At 35.1% G+C, this 21949-nt stretch overlaps 3 protein-coding genes across 4 annotated transcripts; all 3 read right to left on the bottom strand.

Annotated features, from left to right (window-relative positions):
* Positions 1-184: 184 nt before the first annotated feature.
* LOC133310585 (probable inactive nicotinamidase At3g16190) lies at positions 185-3117 on the bottom strand. Of its 2 annotated transcripts, none has more exons than XM_061511539.1 (6): positions 2932-3117; positions 2720-2855; positions 2500-2613; positions 1718-1952; positions 1523-1639; positions 185-400 (listed from the first exon to the last, which is right to left on the bottom strand). In XM_061511539.1, exons 1-6 carry the CDS (start codon positions 3057-3059, stop codon positions 327-329), a joined length of 804 nt encoding a protein of 267 aa, XP_061367523.1. In that variant the 5' UTR covers positions 3060-3117; the 3' UTR covers positions 185-326. The 2 variants fall into 2 exon arrangements, with proteins under 2 accessions (XP_061367523.1, XP_061367524.1); XM_061511540.1 differs by having other exon boundaries at positions 2720-2866; positions 2932-3029.
* A 1742-nt stretch (positions 3118-4859) lies between these two features.
* Positions 4860-8008, bottom strand: LOC133310601 (uncharacterized). The gene is made up of 3 exons (XM_061511563.1): positions 7942-8008; positions 7383-7683; positions 4860-6702 (listed from the first exon to the last, which is right to left on the bottom strand). Exons 1-3 carry the CDS (start codon positions 8006-8008, stop codon positions 4860-4862), a joined length of 2211 nt encoding a protein of 736 aa, XP_061367547.1.
* Positions 8009-16438: 8430 nt separating this feature from the next.
* On the bottom strand, positions 16439-19100 carry LOC133310600 (transcription factor bHLH68-like). The gene is made up of 9 exons (XM_061511562.1): positions 18955-19100; positions 18346-18682; positions 18072-18149; positions 17907-17972; positions 17572-17637; positions 17359-17415; positions 17035-17079; positions 16747-16791; positions 16439-16561 (listed from the first exon to the last, which is right to left on the bottom strand). Exons 1-9 carry the CDS (start codon positions 19095-19097, stop codon positions 16439-16441), a joined length of 960 nt encoding a protein of 319 aa, XP_061367546.1. The 5' UTR covers positions 19098-19100.
* Between the last annotated feature and the right edge of the window lie 2849 nt (positions 19101-21949).

Here is a 21949-nt window from a genome sequence, read left to right as displayed (position 1 = left end):
AAAAAAAGAGTTGAGTTGATGGATGGATGGTCAGAAGTTTCAAGAATAAATTTGAGTTGAGTTTAGTAACTTAGAATTTTCTAAATTGGAGCGCATTGGATAAGAAAAAGATATGTTAATACAGTATAACACAGTACCCAAAAAAAAGTGATGTAAATACTAAAACAAACATAGCCATGTAAATCATTTTATGTTGTAGTAGCCAAGTAAAGCAGTATACATAGTTTCCCTTCATTTTACATTTTGAATTGCCAAATACATCAACACCTTTTGAGTCTTGGAATTGAACACCAACAGGATGCAAACAGCTGCATGGTCCATGCAGATCAAGCTTTGGATTCGCTCCATTCTTGTAATGTTGGGGTTGCGACTCCAATATTTTTCATGTCAAACACATTGGCTGAAACCACCCAAATGCTGGTCATCATAACCATCTAATAAACTTTGATCATCATAAAATTATTTTGAAAAAATATCAAATCTATCTGCCTTGAAGGAATCTAGAATATCAGAACATAGCCACAAAAGATACTGAGCTTAAAGAAGTGCAGTGTATAACAGCATTATATCTGTCACTAGTGCAACCATGTCAAATCCAGAGTAAGGAGAAAACTTAGCAAGAAATTTTGTCTTTACAATAATATGTCCTCAACTCCTCACACATGTCACCACTTGTCTGATATTAAACTCCTCTCATACAAAATAATGAATTGACATTTAGAAAAGCATTTTCATAAATAATTCCTCTCCAGAAATCAATACCGACTTGCTCAAAGTTGAATTTTGAAGTGATCATTTATGATCAATGGATTATAGATTTATAGCTATACACTCATTCAAAGGTATTGCTACCTAAATTTGGCGTCTACAAAGTCAGATAACTTAATGAAACAAGCAAATGACTGAAATTCAATTTTATTGGTTGAATGGAAAAGGCACAGATAGAGTCTGTTTAAGAAAGCCTTGCTCTCCTGCAATAATGCTGCCAAACACCACTCAGATTTTTCCTCCTCTCCTCATACTTTCCTTTCCTTTTATTCACATTCTCTTAATGGTATTACATAATTTCCCCACTAACACTCTGCCAGTAGTCCATCTCGAGAGTCCCAAAGATCTAGATACAACTACCGAAGTCATCCTCTGCAGGTCCTGCCTCACTGCACTCGACCCTAGCCTTCCTAGAGTACACCCTCTTAATTAGTGACGTATCGAAAGTGGACAAACTCTAATAATCATACCCCAACCTAACTAATCGCAATACAACTTTACATAGATCAGAGTTCTATATCTCTCTGCTCAGAACTCTTGGACATATGAGTATATGTGCAAGTGCAACAAATAGATACTCTTCCAGAGACAATACAGAAAATTTGAACAAAGATTAGACATTGTAAAGCAGATCAGACTAGTCTTCCAACCATTATTTGCTTAAATCTATAGGAGAGAAGGTCTTTTCTTAGAAGGTTATCCCAATAAAGTTCCTGCCAATTGCAAGGCTTGCAAAAAATTAAAAAATACATACCAAGATGAATATCAGGTGTGGCCGCCGCTGTGGCATCAACAATAACAGTTACAGGTTGATAGTCCAATGCTACGGCATCGTAGACAGTTTGCCTGATACAGTTTGGAGTTTGAACACCTGTAAAGCTATATGAAGTCAATACATAAATATAAAACTGTAAGTAAGTTCATTTTGCACATTAGAACTATTACTTACCTGTGATCACCAGTCTATTAATTCCTGCTCCTTGAAGCACTGAATGAAGGTGTGTAGCAAAGAATGCACTAAACCTGGTTTTCACAAGTTTATAATCCCCTTCTCTGATTACTAGCCCATCAACTAATTCTGCACCTACATTTCCTTTAGATGTTGGACCAACTTTCCCTGCTGCATATAGATGCCGACGAAAGAGTTCAACATCTCTTCCTAAGGGATCATGTTCACGCACTACCTGAAAACATTTTGAGAGAAAAAAATTCAACAATTACAAAACTCTTTTCTTGAATGTCAACAGCCCGAGATATCAAGTGAATATAGGTAGTTCTTTCACTTCTTCAGGTAAGTGGCTAAAAATGTATGGACTACGGAGCATTACCCAGGGAAAACACCTCTGTTGTGATACCATAAGGTTGCTAAGAAGACAAAAAACAAAGCTCTAATTCAAAATGCTGAGCACCGATGACGGTATGTGAAAAAAAAGAAAACAAAAATCAAGAACTTAGGGAATTATGAAAGCTAAAAAAGAAACTTAATTTTATACATTTTCATACTCTTTCCCTAATATCCAACAATACTTTTCCTACCAACTTCACCAGGCTTGAAGGCTTCCTTCATGTAAACAAGTAATTCATATCATAACTGGATTCATTTCATTGGTGTGTGTGTGTTAATATATCAAAATCTAACATTTTTAGAATTAACACATCAACAACCTACTCAGTAAAAGTCTATAGACAACCCATAACAGAGAAAAATATATGGGAATGAACTGTTATTACCCAAACTATGAGAATTCCACGCTGCCTGGAAACTTCCACAGCCTTAATCACATTTGGGACAATGTCTTTCCCTCCTTTTACTAGCAGAGAACCCCCATCTTCTATAAAATCTTTCTGCAACCTCACAAACCCACAGAGAGAATCCTTAATTTCTCCGAAAACATCCTAGGAAGGAGGCACGAAGAACAACGTTGGGGAAAAGACATAGTGTAACTACTACCTGCATGTCGATTACAAGAAGAGCCGTGCGATTCCAATCCTCTGCCATTTCCAAAGGGCCAACTCCACCAAGCCCAGATTTTGAGCGCAGTGACAAGGACTTTGGCCAATTGGGTCGCTTATGATGTATGATCCCACTGCACAGGCGCTTGAAACATGAACCACAAATTAGTGAAGGAAAGTAGTGGAGAAATGGTGAAGAAAAGGAATTACCAATAACTCAAATTGGGTGTATTCAGCTTGAGAAATGGAGTTGGTGGGAGCTTCAAATTTGCAGTTGTAGAGCTAGAGGACAACCCTATAAAAGTTGACCAAGCTTTAAAGGATGCAGTGGTGTCCATTTTCTCTATATTCAAAGTTCAAGTGATGCTTCTGTTTCTGTTCCAGATATTTTTCAGACACTCATTTATTTTTTTCCAGACACTTTAATTCACTGTATCATTGCTTAATAAATAATAAGATATGACCAAATAATGATAGCTCTTTCATGCTTATTTTATGTAATTTTTTTAACACTGTTATACCACAATTTTAATTAAACTTCAACCTTTTCTTTTTTCTTGATATTACTATCTAACAGTGTTAGAAAAGAATAGGTAAAGTAGTTATAAATAAAGATAGAGATAATTTGTCTGGTACGGATACTTCAAAAAATTTGATATGATATGTCTAAAACTCTTTGACATCTGACATGTTTCAACATTTATTATATTTAAAATTTCAATAAATATCATAAAAAAATTGATCAATATTTTATTAAACTGATATAATAAAAATTTAAAATAGATACCAATAAATTTTATTGGAATGTCCGATAAATTTTCAATTTAAAAATATAATAGTAACAATTTACATCTTATGTTTTTTTATAAAATTAATAGATGTTTTAAGTTTAGTTTTATTTTCTGATCGGACCAGATACAGTAAGGATGGCCCAATGCGTATCAAGCCCAAATCACACACGGTTAAGACTCCTTAGATGGTAACTGGCCTGGGCCTGGTACCGTTGATGTGGGATGAGCCTGAGCTCTTTGTCCTTCGTCCTTCACGTTGCACCGGTTAGGGGTACCTGCGAAGACACTCTGACGCTCAAGTCAGTATCAGAGGCAGGTGTTTAGGTTGTGAAAGTAAAGGATGATCGTACCTTGGTGGCACAACGTATGTTTATATAGTAATCGAGATGTGTGTTCGGAGGAGACCTTTCTTTATGGTGAAGGCAAAGGTTACTTGGGGCCAACGTAGTGTGGCTGTCATGGTTTAAATGTTGAGGAGCTTGCCGCCATGGTGTCTATTAGTAGAGTTGTGGCGAGATGGAGTTGTCCATTGCTTACTGGTGTGAGGGCGCGGTGGTGTTGCCTTGGCCCTTAAGTTTACTGTCTGTAGAAGGTATCCCGTTGCGTGAGGAGTAAGTATATCCTGCATGCTGTGATGAGGTACTGCGTCGTGTATGACGCGATGGGACTATCGCGCCTGGTGTTCCGCGATATGGACATCGCGCTGGTGTTATCGCGTCCCGTGCCTGTCTTTTAAGCCTTGTTCTAGGTCTTTTATGGGCTTGGGCTTCCATGTGTTTATTGGGCCCTGGTTAGGCCTATATTATATCCGGATCAGATGCCCCCTAGCTTGCAGCGTTGTCTATGTGACAAGGCCGTGAGCTATATGTCTTTGTGTATGAGGTGCGGTAGTGTTTTGAGTCACATGCCGTTGTTTGTCCGCGGTAATGATGCTTTGTAGTGTCATCATGACCTTCGACCGCTTAAGAACGGTGGATTAGATGTCTAATCAATCAGGAGCATTAAATGCAGCAGTGATTACGTGGGGGTTTAAGGACACTCGTGGGTGTTTACGAGTAAAACGCTTCCCCTTCCCGCCACGTGTCCCACTAACTGTTGTCCCAATTTTTTTTCGAGCAAGAGGACAGCGCTTATGGCCTCATTACTGACGGAAAGGTACAGGACCAAGGGTTCATTGGGTGGAGGCTTGACCAAGACTGGTGGGTTAGCCAAATGTTCTTTGATGGCCAAGAACCCTGCCTCGCATTCAGGAGTCTAGTTGAAGTCTGTCTGCTTGCGCAAAAGTTTGAACATGGGCAATGATTTTTGAGCTGATGCAGGAAGGAATCTAGTTAGAGCAGTAATTCTTCATGTCAGTTGTTGCAATTCCTTGACGTTTCGCGGGCTTGTCATGCTGAGAATGGCATTGCATTTGTCAGGGTTGGCCTCTATCCCGCGATGCGTGAGCATGAATCCTAAGAATTTTCCAGTAGGTACCCCAAACGCGCATTTAGCTGGATTCAGCCGTAGCCTGTATTTGCGCAGTTGTTGAAATACCTGTTCCAAATCTTGAGGATGTTGCGCAGTTGTCATTGTTTTGACTATCATATCATCAATGTAAACTTCAAGCATCTGGCCTATCTGTTGGCTGAAAACTTTGTTCATCATGCGTTGATAAGTGGCTCCAGTATTTTTTAGACCAAATGGCATCATGTTATAGCAGTAAGTAGCTTTTTCGGTGATGAAAGCTGTGGCTTCCTCATTTGGTGTGAACATTGGAATCTGGTTGTAACCAGAATATGCGTCCATAAAGGATAAAATTTGGTATCCTGCAGAATTATCGACCAGCTTGTCGATGGTGGGAAGTGGATAAAAATCCTTTGGGCAGTGTTTGTTAAGATCTGTGTAATCAGTACACATGCGCCACTTTCCATTGGGTTTCTTGACTAATACCACATTGGAGAGCCATGTAGAGTAAGTGATTTCTCTAATCACTCCAGCATCAAGTAATTTTGTTACTTCAGCTTCAACCGCCTGTTGTTTCTCAGGGGATATTTTGCGCTTTTTCTGCGCGATGGGCTTTGCTTTAGGATCCAGGGTTAAATGGTGACATATTATCCCTGGGTCTATCCCTGGCATGTCCGCGGTTGTCCACGCAAAAAGGTCTTTGTTATTTTGCAGTACGGTTATTAGCACGCTTTTCTCAGCCTCTTGGAAGTTTCGACCAATTTTGGTAGTGTTGTCAGGGAGTGGGCCTATCTGGAGGTCTTCCAACTCCCCATCAGGTTGAGGACGAATATCGCGTAGATCATCGCGTACATCGAGATCGATCATATTTACCGATGCTTTGCCTTTTTCATCAGGCTGTACAGGAGTCTTGGCTCTTAGACTGGTATTGTAACAACTGCGTGCTGTTTTCTGATCTCCTCTAATGGCAACTACCGTGCCAGACTTGTTACGAAATTTCATCAAAAGATGAGGCATGGAAATGATTGCCTTTAATGCCACAATAGTTGGTCTTCCTAAAATGATGTTATACGCTGAAGCGTATTCAATGACATAAAATTTCACCTTGATAGTTTGAGCTAAAGGCATGTTTCCAAAGGTGACCCACATTTCAATGGTGCCTTTAGGTTGTATGCATTCTCCAGCGAAGGCTATTAAATCCGAACATCCATGCAGAAGATGTTCCTCTGGGATGTGCATCGCGTAAAAGGCATCCCAGAATATGATATCAGCTGAACTACCATTATCAATCATAATACGTTTTACCTGGAGGTTAGCCTTGCATGCTGAGATTACTAGCGGGTCATCGTGGTCTGGGATGATGTCACCATAGTCATCATCATCAAAACTGATGCCCTGTTTTAGATCGCGAGGGGTTGATGGGCGTGCGTGATTGCGCACTGTCATTACTGACTTTAAGTGCTTTTTTCGTTGAGATGTGGTCGCACCGCCTCCCGCTGAGCCCCCGGCAATGGTTGCTAGAACGCCTGCTGCGTTATTGGGTAGTCCATCACGGTGTTGCCCTGCGCCTTGCTGTCTGTTTCTTGATGGAGTTCTATGACGTCTGTCAGTTGATGTTGCTCTGTCCTCTCTACGGTCACTGTTACGAGTGGAGTTATAAGTTCTCCTAGGACGTGCCCTTTGCTCGTTGGGATTCGAGTCGTGATCAGGGCTTCTATCACGCTTTTGTTGTGTCTTGTATTCCCTGCAAGTGGAAATAAATTCTTCGAGCTTTCCTTCTCTAATGAGTGTCTCAATCGTATTTCTGAGCGCGAGACATTCGTCGGTGGTGTGACTTTGTCGTTATGGAATTCACAAAATTTGGATTCATCGCGCTGAACTCCTTTTGACATAGGAGGACGTTTGTTAACACAGACATACCCTCTTTGGAAAACTTCCTTGAAAATCCGCTTGGGAGATGTATTCAAGGGGGTGTGGCTGTCGTATTTTCCCCGCCTTCTTTTTTCGCGAAATTTGCATTGGACATTCTTCTGGATATCTTTTTCGAAGTTGTCTGTACTGGTTCTGGTGTTGGAGATTTCTCGTGAACGCTTGTAATCCTCCAAGTTGATAAATTTCTCTGAGCGCGCACACAGTTCTTCTATGGTGCGAGGTCGCTATTTGGCTAGCGACATAGAAAAAGGTCCTTCCAAAAGGCCTTCAGTGATGATGTGTAGTGAGACTTGTGAATCTAAGTCTCTAACCAGAAATGCTTCATCGAAGAATCTGTTTAAATAATCGCGCAAAGATTCATTCGACTCTTGTCGAACTGTTTTTAGCGCGTGAGTGGATTTGTATTGCGCTTTGCTCGTTGCGAACCGCACGAGAAACTGGTTGGTTAAGTCTTCCCAGCTTTGTACCGAATTAGGTGGGAACGCTGAGTACCATCTAAGGGCTGTTTCCTTAAGAGTTGTAGGAAATAGTCGGCATGCTATTGGATCTGTGACATCTTGTGCCATCATGTTTGTCTGGAATTGTTCCAGATGCTCTTGAGGGTCCCCCTTGCCGTTATATTTTTCTGTTGTTATCTTGACATCGCGAGGGATTGGGATTTTCATGATGCGGGGGACAAAGGGGTGAATAATTCGAGAAACAGTCCTTGAAGGACCATGAGAATTCTCATTCTCCTGAGTATCTTTGATTTCTTCACCTTTTTTATTTTTGTGACCCGAAGGTCCTGGGTTCCCTGTTGAGTGCGAATTAAGTGGTTCGCTTTATGCAGAATTTTTGAGATCTTTTTCCTTTTCCTGATTTTTCTCTTTTTATTTTCCCTTTTCTTGAGTTTTTTCTTTTTTATTTTGAGCTTTTTTCAATCGAGCTAAATCTCGATTTTGCTGGGCAATTTTCTTGTTTTGTAACGTGATGAGGTCCAACAGATGTTGGGGTGTCGGTGGGTCATCCAGGTGGATGGTAACTGGTGCCACCGAAGAAGCTGATTTTTCACGGGAAGCAGGGGTCTCCTTCTGCTTTCTTTTGGAGCCGTTCTGAGATTTGCTGCGAGTTTCAACCATGTTTTTAGAGAATGATGGGTAATATATGTTCCCACAAACGACGCCAATGATCGGACCAGAGACGGTAGGGATGGCCCAATGCGTATCAAGCCCAAATCACACACGGTTGAGACTCCTTAGATGGTAACTGGCCTGGGCCTGGTACCGTTGATGTGGGATGAGCCTGAGCTCTTTGTCCTTCGTTCTTCACGTTGCACCGGATTGGGGGGGTACCTGCGAAGACACTCCGACGCTCAAGCCAGTATCAGAGGCAGGTGTTTAGGTTGTGAAAGTAAAGGATGATCGTACCTTGGTGGCACAACGTATGTTTATATAGTAATCGAGATGTGTGTTCGGAGGAGACCTTTCTTCATGGTGAAGTCAAAGGTTCCTTGGGGCCAACGTAGTGTGGCTGTCATGGTTTAAATGTTGAGGAGCTTGCCACCATGGTGTCTATTAGTAGAGTTGTGGCGAGCTGGAGCTGTCTATTGCTTACTGATGTGAGGGCGGGGTGGTGTTGCCTTGGCCCTTAAGTTTACTGTCTGTAGAAGGTATCCCGTTGCGTGGGGAGTAAGTATATCCTGCATGCTGTGATGAGGCACTGCGCCGTGTATGACACTATGGGACTATCGCGCCTGGTGTTCCGCGATATGGAGATCACGCTGGTGTGACATGATAGGGTTATCGCGTCACGTGCCTGTCTTTTATGCCTTGTTCTAGGTCTTTTATGGGCTTGGGCTTCCATGTGTTTATTGGGCCCTGGTTAGGCCTATATTATATCCGGATCATTTTCTTTGTTAAATTATTAAATATTAAATATAATATATATTACATAAATTAAAAATATTATTTAATATCAAAACGTATATTAATATATTAAAATTTAATATTTTTTAAAATTAACTGTTAACTATCATTCTAAGAATAATTGCGTCAATTCCCACGGCAGCAGAATCATCCACCATCTTCTCTACGGTAATTTGTTAGTAGCATCAAGAAGAATCAAATTGTGTTGAGGTCCATTTATATGCATTTTTTGGAAAAAAGCCCGTGTCCTAGCTTACCCTTCTGTATTGTTCTGAAGGTTTTTTTTTTTTTTTTTTATCTTTCTTTCTTTCCTTTTTTTGGTAAAATATATTTCTTTCTTTAAATAAGGGAGTCTAATCTGTTTTGGTAATTGATTTTGATTTTTAGCACTAAAATAAAAAGGAGAATGCCACGAGATTTTCACTTTGACAATTGGGAAAATGAAGTAAACAAAAACCAATAAGAATTCATATTGGGACGAATAGCACCCATATTAGGTAGAGTAAGTCATTAAACTGGGTTGGTTTCAATGTCTTGGTTAGTTGCTTCAGTCTTTAACAAAACCATAGTATCCAAACCAAAGAAAATTTCTTCAGTGATAAGTTTCACTGCATCTCATTTGACATATTTTATCTCCCATAAATATAGTTTGAAGATCTTCTGGATTTAAACGCTCTTGTGATTGTGGTACAATTGTTACAAATTCAAATTATGTTCGTGAGAAATAAAATATGTCAAATGAGGTGTTATTGCGTAGATCTCGAAAAATTATGTGAAATCAATAAAAAAAATTATCTGATTTAAATCCCCGAGTCACAAGTTACGACCTTCCGAAGTTTTACGGTAATCGAACTGCCTACGTGATGCTAACGTGGCACGAGTCCCGTCAGTATCATTAATTGACGGGACTAGTCCCGTTAGCATATGTGACATGTTTACCTACATTACTTTTGAAAAATTTATCCAAACAATTTTAACTAGAGAATTCTTTTGCTCAAAAATTATAAAACGGTGCTTTAGCCCGTTTGCGATAGAATAGTATTCGGCTAAGAAGAGTTTTTCTTGGCCTGGAATTTTGATAATTTTGACTTGGGTGACAAGAAAAAGATAGGGCAAGTTCGTCTAACAACAAATGCTACCGAGGAAGTTTGGGAAATTAAATACCTAGTGGCAAACTCGATGGGTTTGCTTGTGATACTTGGAGTCAGTTTGTTTCCACTTTTTAAAAAAGTAACTTTTATCTCTTTTTTATTTTAAAAGTACTTTTTATAAAAGTTAAAGTTATTTATATTTTTATAAAAATATTTAGTTTTTGAAAAAAATATTTGACTTTTGACTTCTGTTTTTTTGAGAAGTTAAAATTTGTAGCTTCTGAAAAAAGTAGATTTTTGGCTTTTTTTGTGACTTCTGTTTTTTTTAAAAACAAACATCCAAACGAACTAAAAATGAGAAGTATTTTTTTATTTATTCTAAAAAGTAGTTTTTAAAGAAAAAAAAAGCTCATCCAAACGAGACTTTGGTATGCTATGTGAGCCTAATATTTACACTTTGTGTGACTGATTAATCTATGAAGTTTTGTTATGATTTCAAGAGAAGTTAAGTCTCATCATACACAGTTAAGCTTGATCCAAGTGGTGATTGAGGAATGCTTGTTACGGGATCTGTTGGTTTGCTATGTGGGATGGAATCTACGGGATAATGGTTCTGATGTTTGAGGAGTTTGCTCCTTTGGGACATATGAGAGTTATGACTTCTCGTAGGATATTTCGATGCTCAAATTAATATTTTAAATAATGAGATTAAGTAAATTAAAAGAAGATGATTATATATGGGTTGTGAGCCTTTCTTTTACATTAACAACATGACTTGCTTGTCACATTGTTATGTCACCTTAATTAGTATGACGACATGCATTATTAGTGATATATTGTGGTGACTTTGCTAGTATATCTCGTATACGAGATTATGTCTTTAATGAGTTTACATACATATCTGGAATCTCATACATATTCCTTAATCATTGGCTATTGGAGAGATTTAAGTGTCTTAGCTGCTGTTAGTGCAATTGTGTGTTCGCATTATTATGTATATATGTATTGTATATATTTTCTTATTGAACAAATCTTTGTATTAGGGCCTTTTGAACTATTATTGAACTAGACCCTTCATCCAATTTAGTACGGGACCATATCACTTTGTATAAAAAAAATCCAACCAAATTTGATCTTAACAAATACAAATTTTCACATCTTTATAAAAACCTCCATGATGGACGGTAATTATTACTAAGGGAAAAAAAAGAATAATGTTGTAAGAAAATTATTAGGTTATGTTATAGAGATAGAGATTGTGGGACCCACACTTATTTTCAAAAAACAAAATAAGTGTGAATCCCACAATCTCTATCTCTATAACATAACCTAACAACTTTCCTACAACATTATAGTTATTATTTCCCTACTACTAATTAGGAAACTGGTACTAGCTGGTATTGGGCTGATCATGTACAATCATAGCAGTATAGCACGTACGAACTTTGGAAAGTGCAAGCCCATGTGTAGTCCAAAGTGGGGTGGGTAAGGGTTCAATTCAATTACTTCCATAATAGTATAGCTGAATTGGTCAAAATTTGAATAATAAAAAAAGAAAAGAAAAAAGGAGCATTGGAGAGCTCGATTGCTTTCTGAGGAATGAGGGGCCACCAGGACGCTTGCTAGGGGTCCCTTTGTGGGATTTAGGTATTCTAAACAAACCGATCGAAAAACACTGATTTGAGCTTCAAAACCATAGTAGTGTATATTTCATGAGTATCATCCTATAATTTGAAAGTAAAAAGCACAGTGTCAATGTTTACAAAAATAAAATAAAATAGTGTCAATAACCATTAATTGAAAGAATCAATTATTTATATTTCGGAAAATAAAGTATGAATCATAATATATTTAATTAAACTTACTATTTTGATTTTTTCATTAGTAATACCCAAAGCAAAATGCAAGTTAATTGGCGCATAAATTAAACTACTCAACCACACACATATATATATATATATATGAGCCTGTTTGGATTCTCTTATTTTTAAGCTAGAAGCTACTTATAAGCTAAAGCTAAAAAAGAGAGCTTAAGAAAAGAAGCTAAAAGCTGTTTGGAAATTACATGAAAATTTTAGCTTAAAATTTACTTAAAAGCACATATTTCAAGAAAATTATCTCTCTCTCTATCTTTATCACTCTTCATTTAAAAAAAAGCACACAATTCAAGAAAAACTGATAAGAGCTTAAAAAAAAGCTCCTCCTAGGAGCTTTTAATTTTCAGCTTTTTTCTTCATTATAGAAAAAAGAGCTTTTCATTATAAGAGCTTTTTCCAAAACCTGTTTGGCTTAGCTTATGCTTATAAGTAGCTTCTAGCTTAAAAAAAAGAGAGGATCCAAACACGCACTATATATGTTAGCCTTTCTGTCTTACCATGTTTGACTCTTTTAAAGCATAAAATAATAGAAATCATTTAAATCCACCAATTATTATAAGTTTAATTATGCTTTAAAAAAATTAGATCGTTAACTATCAGTCCAATAACTATTTTGCTCGATCACACTGAATTGAGCCTGCAACTATTGAAGGGTGTCTTGGCTGATATACTATTTGTGAGATGTCTGGGTGGTTGGCTAGATAGTTGAACTGGTATATATTAATTGATACTTTGAAGTAATTTGAGGAGAGTGAGGGTGTATATGTAAGATAATTTGATGTTTTAGTAAGTAATAAGAGTTCAAGTTTTTACATGGACTTGTAATTAATGTCTTTGTATATATAGTAGATGGGTGCCTTGCTCATGTCGCCTTAATATAACTGTATTTATTCCTATTGACAGAGAATGATAACTTTCACATATTACTTTGTGGGCTAGATGCCTATGATCAGGCTAAGCCTTTGTAAATGTTGAAACATCCATGTGTTATCCTTTAATCATTAGTTCATGTAAGAGTAAATATACTTTAAGTAACAAGTCACATATGTCAAGATGTTACGAGATTCTCAAGTTTCGTAAGATAAATGCATTTTCTTCTTTGCTTAGTAACGGCCTTTTGGGCTTATTAGGCCTTTCTCTAATTGAACCTATAATCGCATCAGTCAATCTTTTAATTATCAACAATAACTTCACTTTGGTGATTTAAGCAACATGCGTATATACGCCTTTAATTTACGATATACATATATTCCAATTTCCAAGCTTAGTTAAAATTATTTTCTCTTTTTATCTGTGTGCGTTTCCTCTTTCGCTATTCATAGGGTTGGCAGCACGGACGCAAGGCTAGAAATGAAGACAAACAGAAAGTGACACTGACACAGCCCAAGCACTACTTAATTATTTAAAAAAACTAATTATAGAGTTACATTACACCCATGACCCTTTGCTTTTGTTTTATGTGGTTTAACTTTAACCCATATCACTCTTGTTCTTTTGTCTTATTATAGTATACAGCATAGTGCATGCCCGTGCTTAGCGTTTTAAATTATTTATATTCTCAGTTTGCAATATGTTGTAAGTATTTAAAGAAATAAAATTATTTTTTACACATATATAAAAATATATGAGAGATTCATGTAGAGTTATGTAAGAAGAAGAGAAAGAAAAAAAAAATTATGACCCACATACTTTTATATGTGTATGAGATAAATATTTCATAATTTTATAACATAAGAAAGATTAAACTTTATTTTTATTTTTCAATTTCATCGTAAAAAAATATCATGCGGCTGCGAAAGTAATATATTAATTTAAGTTAGAGATGTGATATACCTATTTATGCATTTTCATCGGATAGGTTAAACTTTTCAAGGAATTGGTTGATGACAAGAAATATAAATTTTCTTATAGATAGGTTGAACTTAACATTTCTTCTTTAATATTTTATGTTCATTTCTTCTTCTTCTTCTTTTTCTAGGTAGATGTATATGTTCATTTCTGTTGAGACATATAGTCCCACATTGATTGGATGGACAACTAATATGGCCTATATAAGGCTTTGGGCACTTCCACCCCTCACGCAAGAGCCCTTTAGGCTAGAAGTGTGGAAATTGCACAGGCCCATTTTTGGTTTACCTTTTTGTGCTTTTTTTTTTTAATTCCACATTTTAAAGCGGGGGACGGTGAGGCTCTAATACCATGTAAAGAACCTTGAGGTCACCACCCCAAAAGCTAGCTCAAGGGGTGGGAGTGCCCAAAGCCTTATATAGGCCATATTAGTTGCCCATCCAATCAATGTGGGACTATATGTCTCAACAATTTCTTTAATTGGTTTACTTCCCTTTCTGTTTTTAACAGTGGAAAACACTCGGAAGGACTTGCAAGAAAACAAATGATACAATCACATTCAAACTTTTAACTTTTGCATTTTCTCATATCATTTATTAATGTATAAAACAATTCTAAGCTACAACTATCTATCGGAGAACGTCATCTTCAAAAACAGAATATGAATGTACATAGTCAAATAATGAAATTGAGAGCCAGGTTCCGTAATGCACTAATCATTTAACTAATTCATCGATCAATGATTCTTAGTTTACATGATCATTTTATATATATAAATTACTTGTTTGTGGATAAAAGGTTTTCACCAGTCAGTACCCCATTGGCTTTACATTACAAAGTGGATATTAATTAAGGCAGCATGAAACCGCAAAAGCCAACTTAACATTTGCCAAATACAAATTGATTAAAGAAGTACTAGCCAGTGTATGTATATTAATTATAGTGGGGTTTTATTCTTTGAGATGATGCAATATGTAGCGTAAGTATGATGAAAGCGCCACTTGGGGTTGGGTGCAATTGGAGGAAGCGTGTGGGAGAGAAATGGGGCATATGGGGCACTTGAGTAGTTTCTAAAAGGTGGTATATGGGACCCATATTTAGTCACATTCGTGTTAGCCAACCCTAAATCCATTCCCATGACCTGTTGACAACAAGTTGTTTATTTTGTCAACTAAAATTTTAGCTAGTTTCCATGATTTAAAATAGTGCTTGTGAGCCATTTATATACACGTACAAATTAATTTGTGTCATTTCGAAAAACTTTGACATATTTTGCATATTTCTCTCTGCAATGCATGCATGCATGTGTTTGCCTTCATTTCTGATTTGTCAGGAGGAATACCATATAGGTTATATATAGTATTTCAAATTAAATTGGGAAAGATAGTGGAACTGCATTCTTGTTTTAAATCTCTAATGCATGCTTGCAAGGATAGATTAAAAGATGTATATGCATTAACACGTCATCGCACCTATATAATTAGCCTACATTAGTGATATTTTTTAACTAATTAACTAGTGACTCTAAAGTCTACAATAAGATATAATGAACATTTTCACATTATTTTGACCTCGATAATGATATATATTCCATGAATTGTTTCTAAATTTTCATTATTCCTGAAAAGTACAGATTCAACCCAAAAGTTTAAACAAGAAAGTGAAGGTTCATTAATGGTTTTTTATATTTTTCTAACACACTCTCTCACGCTTGAAGCGTATATATTGCACAACCCCTTTTTATATTGCCTTATGCTGACTTAATAATTTGATTAGAAAGTGGAGGACGATGAGGATCGAACTCGTAATCCTATGGTTATGGAGACTTTGATACCATGTAAAACACTCATTCAACCAAAAAGCTAAAACTTCTAGGTGAAATAATTCTTTATATGGTATCAAAGCCTATGTGACCACACGGGATCACGAATTTAATCTTCGCTACCTTCTATTTTTTAGTGGAATTAAGTCAACACAATGTAGAACAAGAAAAAATGAGCATGTGCAATATTCACGCCTCAAGTTCAATTTTATTTTACATGAAAGGTGTGTTAGAGAAATATAATATAAAAATCATTGAAGGCCCGTAGCCTAGCTTGTAGTTGATATGGTTATTTATCACGATTTTTATATATCTCTCTAACAATCTCCTAGACCAAATTTGATTCAATAAAAGTGATTGAAATTATAATCACTCTCATTTTTATCAGGTATTTGATTCAAAATCAACATAAATATCCATATTATTCACTTTCTCTTTTCATCACCTCTTCTTGATTTCTTTTGTTCACTACGTTTTTTACTTTCCTTTTGTATAAAGAAATGCTAAAACTTTTGTATTTGTCCATGTATATCATCAGTAACAAAATTAAGATTGTCATGAGATAATTAATGTACTCCTTCAAGCATTAGAATGAAAAAAAGAGTATAAAGGAGGAGAGGGTGATGGAAAGGAACAAAGTTGATATTATAATCTTAAACAAACATAACACGATGTTAATCATCGTTCTGAACAAAAGAAAGGATAATTGCTACCTTAGAAAATACATATATTTAGAAAACTAAAATTACAGATTAATTAATGTTTTGACAACTTATTAAAATAAGTTAACCTAATTAGATTAGAGACAATACAAAATGGATATATATTTTTCCTTATTCACTAGCTAAATGGTGAATGTCACATAGCATCGGGAACAATCAGCCTTTTCATTACTACGTACAGATTGATTGCTATACGATGTTAATTATATCATCCACTAATTTCTTCCATATATATGCTGTAGCCAAAAAGGGTTGCTGCTGCATGTTAAGATTCACTGTAATATTTATGCAGGTGCCCATGGTGCCCAGTAATCACCTCCATTTTCACTTCCAACATGTTGGGTACAAGAGACAGGAACCAAGCACAACCCTCTACTCCTCAAGTCCTTTGGTTTATCTTTTGCATCCTGAATTATTGTTTTGATGAACAAATAATTAAATAGATTATAAAATGATAATTGATTAATCCTTTATATATTAAATGACATCAAAATAAAGATGCTAACGGTAATAATGATAATAATCATTAGGATGACACTTATAAAATATCCAAAATAATAATGAGTAAATGAAGGATAATACTAAAGAATACCTGGTTTGGAGCTCCCTTTCTTTTGAGGCCAGTGTCATTCAAAAGCTAAATGGAAATAAATAAATAAAGTATTAGTAATTTCACTTTTCTCTCCACCTTTTTTGACTTCAAAATGAGCAATGCAGCCTCGCATGCATTATGCTTTTCACTAGCTTTAAAAAATGGTATAGAAGGCTGAAAAACCTTATTATTTTTAACAAGCTTTTTCCATATATTTAATATTGTAATAATTGCAAAGAGCCTCCTAATTTGATTGTAATGAATTGATGGATCCAATAAAGCATATACCTGACCGGGGTCCTCAGGAAATACAGAATTTCTTTCTCCATATACCTGTTTTTTGAAAAGAAAAGAAACAAAAGGAGGAAACTTTCCCTTCAATTATATGTTTTTGTACATACAATTAATATAGTTATATTTACAAATTTTTTGTTTACAAACTGCATCTAGTATGATCGGTCATACTTTAATCAAGAATGTACGACCGATCATACTTAATATAATTTGTAAAAAAAGAAATTGTAAACGGATATTTTTTTTATATTTTTGTCATGCTAAAGTGTGTGTGAGAGAGAGAGACAGAGATAGAGGCTTTGGGAAATGGGTACTTACAGAATGTTGATTCCTTATGTTTTTCGATCCATTGCCCAAGTAAGGAGAACTGAGTGCCTGCAACCAAGGATGGGAAAAAAACAAAATTTTAAAACTTCCACGACTAAAGAATGTTTTGGAGAGAAGCATATCAATGTCGGTGCATGACACTTTATCACTAACTCTCACTAGCTTGCAGAGTATATAATTAAAATATGTTAAGAGAAACATCACCTCAATTTGACCCTGCAGGAATCTGATATATCCAATGGCTTCTAACAAGACAGAAGCTGTGTCAGTCTGCAAAAGTGAAACACACACACACACACCATAATCACAACTCTTCTTCAAAGGTTAAAAGTGAAATTACGATCATTGAGAAAAGATAAAGAGGTAAACATTAGTTGGACTTGGAACATATAGAAGGGTGGAAAAGAACTGTTCATCATGGGGTCTTCTAAAAACTAAAACCAAATACAAAGGCACTTAATTTTAATGGTTTATAGTATTGTATTTTGTATGTGTGTTTATTGTGTTTGTACGTAGTAATGGAGAAGTTGGTTTCTTACCTTTCCAAATGGAGAAACTAGCTGGTGAAGGGCTGTAATTCTATCACCTAGTTTCTCCTTCCTCACCTGATTCAAATTTCATTTGTGAAATTCAGCTCATGAATTCATATGTTTAATTTTCTCTCTTAATTTCAACTAGCTAGATATCATGGAATATTTCATTACCTTCAGAGGGGGTTGGCTTGAAGATGAAGGCTGACCCCTATTCTTCTTGCAAAGTCCAACAGTGGCTGTGCTATTAGACTAGAGAGCAGAATGGAAAGATGAAAATTAATTTGAATATTATATTATAAAGAGGATAATCTATGCATGCTTAAATTAGTATTCAAATGTGAAGGTTTTAATTAGATGAGATAAAAAATAAAAAATAAAAAGATATGAATAACAAGAACCTCTCAGTCTGGTATACAAAAAAAAAAAAAGAACCTCTCAATCTTACCTCAGATTTGTGATCTGGTAGTTGGTTCTTTCTATGATCTGCTTTGTTATAAGTGAATTCCAATAAATTATTACTGTTAAAGCTAGGGACACTAGACCTAGGGGAAGACACTGGCAAAATATGTGACCAAGATGACCCAGCTCCAGAAACCTGAAATTCCTCATGCCTATGGTGATATAAGTTGTTGCCACTTTGGGGAACCTCTTGCTTTATTACATCAACATTAATAGGAACTATGGTTGATGGATTAAAAATATGTTCATCCCAGTTTTCCAACTTTTTTGATTGAAAATGACTCAATCCCAGTACTCTCTCTTCTTCTCCCGGTAATCCAGTGCTGCAAAACAAATAGAACCAAGAAATTTTCACACCAACAAAAGGGAATTAAAAAAAAAAAAAAAAAAACTTGAACTTAGGTAAAAGAACTTATATAATTAATTGGAAGTACTTAAGCTGGAGCACATAAATAAATGTATAGTTCTTTGATTAACATCAGTAAGCAAAACTATAAAACAGTTTTTCAAACACTTAAAAAGACACAATATTTGATAACATATGTAATGATCAAGAAGCCACATAAAGGCACAAAGAAGAGAGAGAGGTGCTTACAAAAGAAGTTGGCTCAATGATTGAGGGTTCTCTGGATTATCTGTCAAAGAATTAAAAGGGATTGAAGAAGATTCAAAACCATACTGGGGAGGGATCAATGATGGTGGATGCATACTCCACCAGTTAGGATTCTCAGACATCATTTACTGAACTAAGAAGAATCTACACTACTGTGGAATGAAAACTCAATTCCTTCCTTCAAATTAACTTATAAGAAATGAAAACTTTAGTTTCTTTTTTCCCTTACACTTTTCCTCTTTCACCTTTGTGATATTTCCTTGTATGTGCACTCAAACAAGCCTTTGATTAAAGCTTAGAGTGTTCTGTTTTGCTTTCTTACTAGTTATTGAAGAAACTTAAAGTTTTGGGGTCTCAGTATTTTATAGAGTTGGGGTGGAGAAACTTTGCATATGTTGCTTTTTCTTTCTTTTCTTTTTTCTTTCATTTATTCAGTATTCCTTTTTATTATAAAGTGGAACGCAAAAGGTGGTAGGCAATGTTTTGAGGCAATAAATTAATGGTTACTGAGACTTATTTCCTTAATTTGGGGTTGCACCTTGGGATTGTTTTGGGGCTAGGGTTGGGGTAGATGTAGGGCATAATAGTATTGAGATCAATGTCAGATACTTTATTTATTCTCAGGAGCAATAATTCAATTTAACAAACAAACTACTGAATCTAAGTGGCTGATTAGAATAAGAAGACCAAAAGAAGAAATTGATAGAATTCTAATAAATGCTCAGTTGTATATATCTACAATATATACAAATGTTTAGTGAAAAAGTTTTTGTAAGAAAACTATTGTAGTGTCTAATAATTATGTTTCATGAGGGAAATTGATTAAAAAAATTAAGAATTAATTGAAAATACATAATAAATGTTTATTATTTTTTATTTCTGTTCATAAAGCGGTTCACAAAATTTATTTATATAAATCATTTAGCATTTTTCAAACTTAAATCATGAAACATGTTGAAGATTCTAATTGAAGAACTAGTACCATCAGTAAAATGTACAATATCAATTACGAAAATAACAAGTGAGAATCGACATAAATGTTTTTTTTTTCTTTCTTTCTTTCTAAGTTTACTGTATTATAAACCGATCGAGTCAATGAGTGAATATGATTCTACCCTCATCAATAGAGATAAATGACGCAAATTTAAGTATGGATATATATTGCTTATTTTTTTATATTAGTTGATCAGAGATTCGATCTTGTGGGGCCATGTAAGAGAGAAAAAAAAATTATGGACTCCAAATTATTTTATACAATATGAGAAATATTAATACCAAGATTTTTACCAAAAGTAATTTATACTAAAAGTAAAATAATTCAGTCACCAAAACTTTCTGTTATAATTTGTCGCTCAATATGGATGACAACATGTGCAAGCTAGGTCCAATTTGCAATCCTTATGCCGCATGGTTGGGATGATTTCGTCGAAAACCATTAGATATTATGTTTATAGGATGAATGTGTGTCATTTTAAATGATTTAAAGTTATGTCATTTTAAGTGAGAGAAAAAAATAAATCATTATGAAGAGAGAGTGGATAGAAAAAATAAAGATGTGAGTTCCAACTTTTTGTGAGAGTAAAATGACACAAGTTATGTCATTTAAAAGGACAAATAATTTTCCTTGTGTTTATTTTGTTGAGTATACTACTAAATATTTTAACAAGTAAAGATCAAATTATTAGTTGTTGCTAGGGGTGAAACTGGGCCGGCCCGGCCTACAGGGATCTACGGCTCGGCCTACATCAGGTCAGACTTGATCTAGTATACTTTGTAAAATAGGCCGGGGCTTGGGCTTTGAAAAAGTTTGTTTAATAAAAAGGCCGTAGGCTCACTTTCACAAGGTCTGGCCTATAAGCTGCAGGCTGGCCTATATTGTACTATTTATTTTAAATAAAATATAATATAATAAGTATGCCTTGAAAAAAAAAAATTTAAATTTAATCAATTACAATTATTTATAACTTAATTATATTTGATTATATTTTAATAGAAATATGACTTTATTTCTTATGTAGGAGGAACCAACATCTTAACATGTTACATTGTATTTATGAATATATTAAAAGGTTTTTGGGAGAGATTATACTTATTACAAGCAACATGATGCGTTTGTTGTGATTCATGATTCTGTTTGGACGTTGAAATTATGATTTTTGGTTTAGCAACAGAATTTGAGTATTTTGTAAAGTTGTTTCATGGTTCTGCTTGGAAGTTAAAAATTAACAGGCTAACGGGTTAGGCTAGGCTATTTATTTTTTTATAAACGAACCAAGCCAGACTAATAGTTAGACTCCTACTAGGTTTGGACCAGACCAAATTAAAAAAATTTGACGTAGGCTTGAGCTTTTCGGGGCAAAGCTTGGCCCAGCCCAGTCCACTTTCACCCCTAGTTGTTCCACTCAAATTAGACATAGATTAAGATTCTTTAAGCATATAATAGAAAGATCCCTATATACTTTCATGAGAATAAAAATTTGTTATCACGAGTTTGACACAAAAAAGAGAAAAAGATTGAGCAAAATAAGGCTTAATAAAATGAGAATTAGATTGACAAATAATGTGTCTTAAGATGGATGAGAGGAAAATTATCAGTATTGTGAAGGAATAGACTCATTTTTTCTATGGAAAAAACATCTATTTTTTTAAAGGATATAAGCTTATATCATTTTAGATTCTAAACGTTGATTTCCGTCCATCAACAGTTATAATTTATTGGGTCAAACTTAATGGGCCAAATTTATTATTAATTAATTAATAATTTTGATCCAATAAATTATAACCGTTGATGGACGAAAATCAACGATTATGATCTAAAATGATATAAGCTTATATCCTTTAAAATGATAGATGTTATTCCCTTTTTCTATATATGTTTCAGAAAGTTTCTATTTAGTTATTTTTCCTTATATTTCCCCTTCATTTCTTTATTTGGTTATTTAATTTATTTCCTCTCTATTTTATTTTTTCTTTTATT

Source organism: Gastrolobium bilobum, unplaced genomic scaffold, assembly GCF_033153095.1.
Source record: "Gastrolobium bilobum isolate Gb01-03AN ecotype WA unplaced genomic scaffold, APGP_CSIRO_Gbil_v1 utg9634, whole genome shotgun sequence".
Taxonomy (NCBI): domain Eukaryota; kingdom Viridiplantae; phylum Streptophyta; class Magnoliopsida; order Fabales; family Fabaceae; genus Gastrolobium; species Gastrolobium bilobum.
The sequence above is the reverse complement of the archived record's forward strand: the minus strand, read 5'-3'. Positions and strand labels throughout refer to the sequence as shown.